We start from the raw sequence: 9,583 nt of genomic DNA on the forward strand, positions 1-9,583 counted from the left end.
ATCAGGCCTTGACAAAGTAGAAACTACATTAAAAGGATACTAGATGATTTCTTGTCCATTTGAACTTTTTACAAGTATACTATTACTGTATTTTTTCAGATGATGCTTTGCTTATTTATATTGAAAAAATAATATTAAAGTTTTGTTTTAGCATTTCTAAAATACAATTTTATGTATAGATTCAAGACAAGCATTGTAATGGTACGAAACCATGGATAATAAATTAGTATCTTAAAAAATTAAAGGAAGCAGTGTTAAGGGAACTAAACAATCTCAAGAAGTCCCCTTCTAACCTAAACCTTTACAGAAATTTGTACCTTCTGTCTCAGATCATTAAAAGAATATTTCCTTAAACATTATATCTTTTTTTATTCTGAGGCAGATAAAAGTAACTGTGCAAACGTACAAAGAAAAATTTGCTTCCATTCATCTCTACTGTATCTAACCTATAAGACGTTAGGATACCTTATTAGTCTGTGACGTATAAAATATTCTTACAAGAGAATTCAGTTTGTAACTACTAGAAAAATACAAGTGGAAAAGTTTGCACAAATTTCAGCTAGCATAAACATTAATCAAAGATCTTCATGGGAGAGTCTGTTTACAGCAGGATATACTTAAAAATGTAGGAAACAAAAATGAGCTTTTAAGAGAATTTACTGTAACAACAGCTTTTTCACTGCACTGCAGATGACACTGCAATTTTATCCATCTAGTTTAACTGCTATAGTTTGTATCATGACTACAGTGTCTCAAAATTTCAGGTTACCTTTAGAAGTTACAGGCCCCTTTGGAAAAGAGAGCCTGTGCCTAAGCAAGCCTTGTTTTTTCAGTTAATTTCAGTGTCAGGAAACAGAACTTGTAGATCAAGAGTTGTGAATTTAAAGTTTTCTGGAGAATGTTAGAAAATATATTAGAGTAAATACTTACAGCAATGAATGAAATTCAAATTCAGTGAAGTAATAGCAATGCACAAATAAAGGATGAATAAGGAGAAGAAGGAGGCAGCTTGCTAATAATTGATCTTTCTCTAATATAGGAAGTCTACTTTCATCAATACAAAGGCCTGTACTTAAGAGGCAAGCACGTGTAGATTATACTCTTGATACAACAACAGAAGACCCTTGGGTTAAGATTTCTGACTGCATAAAAAGCTTATTTAATCCTACAATGAGTGAAGACAACAGCCACTTAGATTTGCAACCTGGCATCAACACAAATGAAGAAAATCAAAACCGAAGCAGCTCAGAGGCGGTTCTGCTGAAATCAGAATCAGAAATAGTCAGTTCAAAAGTGCTAAAATCAGATGAAAATGACATTGTGAAAAAGGGTCCTCCTGTTGCACCTAAGCCAGCCTGGTTTCGCCAAAGTCTGAAAGGACTGAGGAAAGCAAATTCAGACCTGAAAACACAGGCAGATCAAAGTCCTCCTGGCCTTCAGAGTATTTCCACCAAAGAACTGCAATCCAGTTTATCCTGTCTCTCTTCCAGGGGATCATCAATAAAACAAAGAATAAGCTCATTTGAATCTTTGAGTGCTCCGCAGTCACCTGAAAAAGTACACCGAAGGCTTAGCCTGAAAACATCTGTCCAGAAAGAGCATCCTCCCAGCCCAAAAGGGTCAGAGGGGTCTCCAACCCATTTAAACCAAGCCTTTCTCCAATGCTCTGAAAATAGCCAACAACAGTCAAAGTCATCTGTGGCGATGGGTACAAAAAGCCTAGACAGAACTTCCTCTCCCAAGGAGGTCCTTGCAGCTAGCTCAGAGGAAAGCAACAATGCCAACCCTGAAAATTCCTCAGGCCTTTCAACTACAGAAGCCATTGCAACTTCCCGCGCGTTATCAGTAACAAAAGCACATAACCTAAGATCACGAAGCTTTCCACTTACCGCTACCCAGTCTTGTGAGATGATGAAGACATACGATGAAAAATATAGCAAAATCTATTCCATCAGTAGCCAGGTGTCATCTGCTTTAATGAAATCTTTGCTTTGCCTTCCTCAGTCCCCAGTCCCTTCGGGAAACAGTGCATGGGAAGCTCTGGAAACCTTGTCTCAGTCCTCTGTGGAAGAGGATGGGACTTCTCTCTTACCTGCAAGTGAGAATCATCACATGGACACTGGATTTTCTCTAAAGTAAGATACCGTATTTAAAATCAGATTTGCAGATCAGTATTGCTGGGTCTGTGTTGTGATTAGCTGACAGATTAACACTCTATGTTAGGAGCGCACAACTGTAAAACACAAATTGAGTTAAGGAACTTTTAAGAACACAAAAGTTTGAATGACTTGTGTAATTATTACTTTTATTTTTAATTTGTTTTATATAAATGTAGGCATATTTCAAACTTCCTCCTAGTTAAAGAGGCAGAAGGTAAAACATCATTACTGATAATGAAAAGTATGCATTTGCCAGTGAGGAAGCAGAGGAATTTGAGTACACTATTTCTAAGTTATGTGAAAACCTTATGATTAAGCTTCCCCAAAATACACTGCTGTAGCCAGTCACAGTGATGAGGCGATGTAAAAATCCTGATGCTCCTAATATTTGACTTGAGTGCCACCAACTCTCTGGGTAAGTTATGCAGTTATACTGTGTATCACTGCAATAATACTTCTGTCTTAAGCAGAAGCAATTCTGGCTCAAGTACACAAAGGTGATGTTGCAGAGTGGAGCCTAGGCATTCCCCATGACACAATAGTATCACCCTGCTCAGTCTTGCTTCCTATGATTCATATGCATTTTCTGTTAACAGCTAGTCAGGGATTTCAGGAAAGAACAAAGTGAATAAAGGTAACACTTGACAAAATATTTCAAAAAGTACATATGAACCTTCCAAAACTCTTTCAAAATTCTATTGCACGGGTTAAAAAAATATAAAAATAAAAATAAAAATCAAATCTACTGTTTGTCTTCTCAGAGACAGTTTTATTAACAAAGCTTATTACCTTTTGCCAGAGAGTTACAGTCTGTGATGGCTGCACATCAAGAGATTTACATGGTGATCCAGATAAACCCTGGATTTCGAGTGTCCATCTGTATCTCTTAAATCTGCACAACTTGAGTAGTATTTTCTAGCTCTAATTAAAAATACTGTGAAAATTGCCTCTTAGAAAAACAACCTTACATGCATACCTACAAGAATTCCTTTCTTGATAAAAAAGTAAAAAGCCCCAAATCAAAACCCACCTCTTTATCTAATCCCAGGCTTATCTGGAAAACACAAAATCACATGAAAGTGAGAGACTGAAAAACAAAACAAACAGCAACAAAACCACAGACATTTATTTAGGTCTGTTTTAGCCTGGAGCCGAGAGATTATTCTTGTTCTCCTATATGATGGATCCTGCTTCTGTTAGACTATGATATATGTATTTATAAGACATATTACAAGAGAGCTGCCTCCCCAAAAATGGTAAGATCAAAATATGACTGCTCTAGTCTGTTCTATGCTTGTGTATATTCTTTCATAACTCAACGTTTCCTTTTTATTCTTTTCACAATGGGACACAGCCTTTCTGAGTTGAGAGAATACACTGTGAGCTTAGCAGACAGCGAGAAAGAGGAAGAGAAACAGGAACACGGCTCACCTCAAGCATCCGGTGTGTCAGGGCAGTCCGTCATCTCTCTGCTCTCCCCTGAGGAGTTAGCAAAGCTTATAGAGGAAGTAAAATCATTAGATGAAGCAACCTTAAAGGTAAATCAACTTTTTTTTCTGTATGATTTTCAGAGAGCTGTGGAGCGGATGTGCCTACTTAAACTTTGTGACTTTACATTTCTCACAAATGAACAAGTTACATCAATACGTATCAGTAGTAATACTTAGCTCTTTTGTTCTGAAATCTTAAAGAAGTCTACCAAGATAACTAAGCAAGACTAACACCCATTTAAGTAACTGATAACAGCTACAGAGCAAGTGAGGTCAGTGTATGAAGTAGACACTGATATTTGGGACACCTTTCATTTTTTGTGGGTTCCCAGTCTGAGACGCCTAATGCCTCCTCTTGGGGATTGAACATCCTTTAGTCCTCCTGGATTCATCTAGAATTGTAATAATGTTCAATACGAGCCAAAATCAAGGCTAAACGTGTATTCCAAAACTGTAAAGACTTTTAAAAAGACTGCCCACACTCAAAGAAAAAGCAGACAATATCTAGTGCTTTGCATGGAAAACAGTCTTCTGCTGCCAGCTGTGTGTTTACCATGTTAGACTTTACAAGCAGCCCAAAAGCAGTATAACTATATTAATGTGCCAATGAGCCTAAGTTAATATATTTTTGCCTCTTAGCTAAACTGCAGTGGCACAACTCCTAGGTTAGTTGTGGATTGCATCTGTACTGAATGAAGCTTGGGTGCCTATTCATGTCTGCCTATCACAATACCAGCCAGGTGGACATTTTCTTACTGACAAACTTGCAGCTACTAAAACACATTTTCATGTTGTATGAAATCAATATTAGCCTCTAGTTCTTTAAGAACTTGCTGGTAAATTGCAAAAAAAAAAAAAAGCAGTTTGATAAGCAGAATTTATGAAAGCCAAGTTTCGTATCAGTTTGTGCTTCTTGTCAACATCCCACGTTGATATTTCTTGGTCTTATTACCTGTAAAGTTATTCCACAATGAAACTTTAAGGACAATCTCTGAGCAGCACCTACGCTCTGTCTCATTGCAGAAACAAGACAATAGCAACAGATGCAATGACAATTGGTCACATACTGAAAACAATTACGAAATGTGGTCAAGAAAGCCATGTTTCCTTAGGAAACTACACTAAACAGGAGTTGTTACCATATACAAACTCTTTTTTGCAATAACTGTCAAAAACAGTTCACTCTGATTCTAGACTGTTGTTAAAAAAATAAAATACATTTTGGAAGCAATTTTTAAGCTATGGCACTTATATCCACATTAGTTGTATGACAAATTATTTTTCCTCTTTTTCCAAAGCAAGGCCCTCTACACAATTAAATATTTTCAGTTTCTACAGCTCTCTTTAATATAATCCAATTTATAGTCCAGACCTAATAGATAACCTATTTACAGAACGTAACAGTTTTGGACACAGAAACGTTTTATAAAATAGGTAATTGATTTGTGAATTTGATCAAAACTATTAACATGTCTCAGCATTATGTCTATGTCCTTAGGTCTCATTACAAAATTCCCATGGACAAAAACAAAATGTATGGATTTCCCAGTTATTCTGATTTATATACTAAGATGTTCTTAACACAATTCCCTTCTCTGCCTAGGAATTTGACGATATTCATGTTACAATTTTGCATAAAGAGGAAGACACTGGGCTTGGATTTAGCCTGGCAGGGGGCGTTGATCTAGAAAACAAAGTGATAACAGTAAGTAGCATCTTTCAAAAAATACTCTGAAAACAACTACTCTATCTAAAAAGAAATGTATATGTTGCTGGTTTTCTACTACAGAGGCTGTCTTTCATCATAATGAAAACAGGCAGCTGTGCTGATAGATCAGAAAAATCACGGTCTTAAGTGTGCAAGAACGAGATCCTTCTGCACAGTGCTGCCCTCTCCAGGTGACTGGCAGTGGTGTCCTGTTTTCTCGGGCACCACCCTAAACAGCTCTGAAATCCAACAACCCACAGCCCTCACGCTTATAGAAGATCCCAGTGCTTATAGAAGACCATACAGGGTGGTCAGTCCTACCAGGAGGAGTGAGGTGTGTGTGTAGACAGGCAAGGCTAGAGACTAGCTTCATACCATCTGACTGGCAGAGTAGCAAGAGGGTCAAGAAGTACAGGCATGGTACGTACTGTGGGCAGCAGGGTGTTGGCCATCTGATACCAGGGCTAGAAAGATTGCCTCGCTGCCTGATGAGTCCTGTGTTCTGGAGAGCTTATCTGTACAAATACTTTCAGCCTTCAGCCCTGAAATGTGCTAGAAACAATTTTTTCCTGTCACAGAATGAAAAATGCACATAGTAAAAACTATTAACCATAGTGATTTATCTTGTTTTTCCCCCTCTCTTTTCTTGTGTGTCTGCATGGTGACTGGGCTTTTCAATAGGTTCATAAAGTGTTTCCCAATGGACTAGCATCTCAGGAAGGAACCATTCAGAAAGGAGATGAAGTACTGTCCATTAATGGAAAGTCCCTTAAAGGTGCAACTCACAATGATGCCTCAGCAATCATGCGACAGGCTCGACAACCCAGACAAGCTGTTGTCGTCACTAGAAAAGCTAAAGATGGAGAAAAAAACAGCATTTCAATTGATTCTAGTACATCTTCAGTAGCAAGTGATGCCTCACAAGACTCTGGTAAGTTCAGTACCGTTACCTTGCTGCCCCCACCTACTAAGTGTTTAATCATCACCTGAAATCCTTGCTGTTCATAAAGCAGCTCAGTAAGGCTGGGTAAATCTGAGAACCATGATTATGGACAGGATAGTTAATAAACAATCCTGAAATAGATATTTGGAATAACTTTGTTAGAGTGGAAAAGAATTGATGGATTTCTAAAATAAATGAACATTCTGAAGGAAGAAAGGAGAAAAAAGAAGGAAGTGTGAGATCCTCAGTATGAATTTCTGAAAACATGCAAATACTACTATCGTAGTAACAGGCCTAAATACAGTTATAGTGACAGTTCAGCGATCAGTGATTCTTTAATATTACAGTTTCTACTTTACAAGACTTTTTCTTTGTGAAAGAACTTTTGGTTTGAGCATCGTGCTAGTGTTTGATGTAGCAGGTGGCTACATCTGAAACATGGCAAGGACAGATTTTTGCAGAAACTTTGACATTTCTAAGATATTTTTTGTGTTTTGTTCTAAAGCATAATCTGGAGATCTGGAGCTTTAGTTATGTACTGCAAATAAAAATTAACCCGTTATGATTAATAAAAATTTCGAAATTAACATCAAGTATGTTTATCATAAATTTTGTTCATTGAACATATTTTTATAATTCTAGTAAATATCACCAGCTTTCATTTTTATATTTCTATTCTGCCATGAGTTCAAATACAACTTACTCCAGCTTCCCAGAGGGCCTTACAATCACAAAAAGAGGAATTAAAAACTATTGTTTTCTTTTTCATTTGGCAGTTTTTAGTGCCTTAGCAAACAAAACAGTTCATTTTTTATAACAGATTCAGATTTTGTAACATTTCTAGATATGTGGTGCCCATCTGATAACTTTCCATTTATTTTCAGCAACTGAAGATACAATCTGCACTGTAACTCTAGAAAAAACACCTGCTGGTTTGGGATTCAGTCTGGAAGGAGGGAAGGGCTCTATTCATGGAGATAAACCCATTGTCATCAACAGAATATTTAAAGGTAACACACTTAAATGTGTATATGCAGGTTCCTAGCTGATACAAATGTGCAGTTCATAACTGACTGCTGATTTATACCCATGAAAATGATTGTTTTTAAATGCAGCATTACCCCATGCAGTGCAAGTAGTTTTTGCCTGCTGAGACCAGGTGGTTTATACCAAACATGATGGTGATTCTTAATGAGTGAAAGAATCACTAAAAATTCCTCCATTGAAAGAATTTTTATTATTATTTTTCTTTTTACCCCTCTCTAGGGACTGCGTTAGAACAAAGCAGCACTGTTCAGCCTGGTGATGAGCTATTACAAGTACACACAACTGCCATGCAAGGACTCACTCGTTTTGAAGCATGGAATATAATCAAGGCATTACCTGACGGGCCCATCACAGCTATCATCAAGAGAAGGAATCCAAGCTCCGTTACCACCAAGGCATCTGAAACTTTGTAAGAGGAGTTATTAGACTACTGCCAATATTACCAAAAAAATAAAGAAAAAAATGGGGTGTAGGGGGTTATCATTTGGCTAGCAGAGCAAGATATTCAGAAAGTATATATGAAAAGTACATACAATTTTACTGGCAGTTACAGAGAAAGCTGTTCAGGATAAAATGCGAAGATGTGCACAAAACATGCAGTATTATTATTTCAACATTCAGAAATGGTTGTTACAAATTGTAGAATGATAAAAATTACTTTATTAATAATATACTGGTTGTAATAAAATGTGACAGCTATAGTAAGTACTCTCCTATTTTAAGCCATTAACTTAAATATCAGAAGCACATTCTGTGGTTAAGTATTCAGTTCTGTTCTGCTGTTTTTGCTCCCTGCCTTACCTTCACAGAAGCAGGGAAAGCCAACAACTAAACACTGCAACACAGGATGCATAAAAGGCAGAGAAAGTGGGATGCATCTTAGTGTATCAAAACTAAAACGTGCCCTGAGAAACTCCAGCTTTTCTATTCAAACTGCAGAACAGCCAAAAACTAACTAGGGTAACTTTCTACTAGCAGTTGAAAGAGACATCTTGACTCCAGCAGGCAAACACAGGGGAGTGTCTCATCGTATTGCAAGGGTGAGGCTGGAAGCTGAGGGTAATACAGTGGAGGTTCTCCCAACCTTCCTCTGGCCAGACATCTCAGAGTACTAAACTGGGAGAGCAACAAGGCCATTTAGAACCAAGACTTACCTTCTGACCACACATGTATTTTGAAATATCTCTGCTAATTTTGTAAGGAAAAGTGCCAGTGTTTCCGAATTAAACCTTCCAAATCCATATATTTATTCTAGAAACACTGAATAACTTGGACACAAATCTATACTTCAAACGCTGCTATCAGTATTCTGGGACTGATCTCCCTCCAAACACTGTATGGAATCCTACAAACAGCACGTGCACCTACAGGAAGGCGATCTTGTGCACCCTTTGGTTCTCTCTAACCTGTTTCTCTCAAGGGAGACAAACAACGCCAGGATAGAAGTATTCATTCACTAGTTGAAAGCCATATGGCTACAGTGGTTGTCATCCTTGGCTGCTCACCTTTCCCATATTCTGGGAATCTGCTGCATCCTTCTAAGGTTACATGGGGGAGTCCTCCAAGATCTTACAGGATGATCCTCACTGGGACATCTGCATCTCCAATTTGGCATAGCAGAAGACTGAATGTTAAGTGCTCTTAATTCCTTCTGAATAGAAAACACTGAGCACTCAGAGAAAGGATCCTCAAGTTATTCCAATGAAGAGATTCACCTATCACCTTTATTGTTCAGAGTAATATAAAAATATAACAAATATACAATAAATAGCTAATAAAAGGCCCCCACTGTCTGCAAAAGGTTTACTTGCAGGAATAATCAGTGGTGATGTAAGCTCTGCTCATTGAACTTTTTACTAATTAATCATAATCCTGCAAAGATCTGCCCAGATATCAAACTTCATGCCCAACTAAAAACTATAGTATATTTACTTAAATACGTACAAACCTCTGTAATACCAGGCCCCAATCTCTCCTCAGTGAATGTATTACCCTTCTTTAAGCACAGAAAGCAGCAGTCTAAAATGGAAATATGGACCAACCACAGACAAAGAAGTTGAGAGGGTGAGTGCTCTCACCAAAACACCTAGTGGGGAGCACAAACAGGAGTGAAAGCTCTTCTCTGCCTTATTGCGTTGAATTCAGATAGATGCTGGAGGTCTGAGTGTCTCTTTAAGTTTCTCTGTGCCGGGGAATGTGGAGCAATTTTAGAGAATCATTCAGAAAAACAACAAGA

General features: G+C 37.7%; 1 protein-coding gene across 9 annotated transcripts in view; it reads left to right on the forward strand.

Annotated features, from left to right (window-relative positions):
• Positions 1-8,052, forward strand: part of IL16 (interleukin 16) — a 47,725-nt gene extending 39,673 nt beyond the window's left edge. For all 9 annotated transcript variants that reach the window (XM_048071901.2, XM_048071894.2, XM_048071896.2 and 6 more), the window contains 6 exons: positions 1,040-2,135; positions 3,514-3,697; positions 5,253-5,354; positions 6,039-6,288; positions 7,185-7,310; positions 7,567-8,052. In XM_048071901.2, the coding sequence (XP_047927858.2) occupies positions 1,040-2,135; positions 3,514-3,697; positions 5,253-5,354; positions 6,039-6,288; positions 7,185-7,310; positions 7,567-7,760 (1,952 nt within the window). In that variant the 3' untranslated portion in view covers positions 7,761-8,052. The remainder of the gene's footprint in view (positions 1-1,039; positions 2,136-3,513; positions 3,698-5,252; positions 5,355-6,038; positions 6,289-7,184; positions 7,311-7,566) is intronic.
• The last annotated feature ends 1,531 nt before the right edge of the window (positions 8,053-9,583 follow it).

Source organism: Anser cygnoides, chromosome 11, assembly GCF_040182565.1.
Source record: "Anser cygnoides isolate HZ-2024a breed goose chromosome 11, Taihu_goose_T2T_genome, whole genome shotgun sequence".
Taxonomy (NCBI): domain Eukaryota; kingdom Metazoa; phylum Chordata; class Aves; order Anseriformes; family Anatidae; genus Anser; species Anser cygnoides.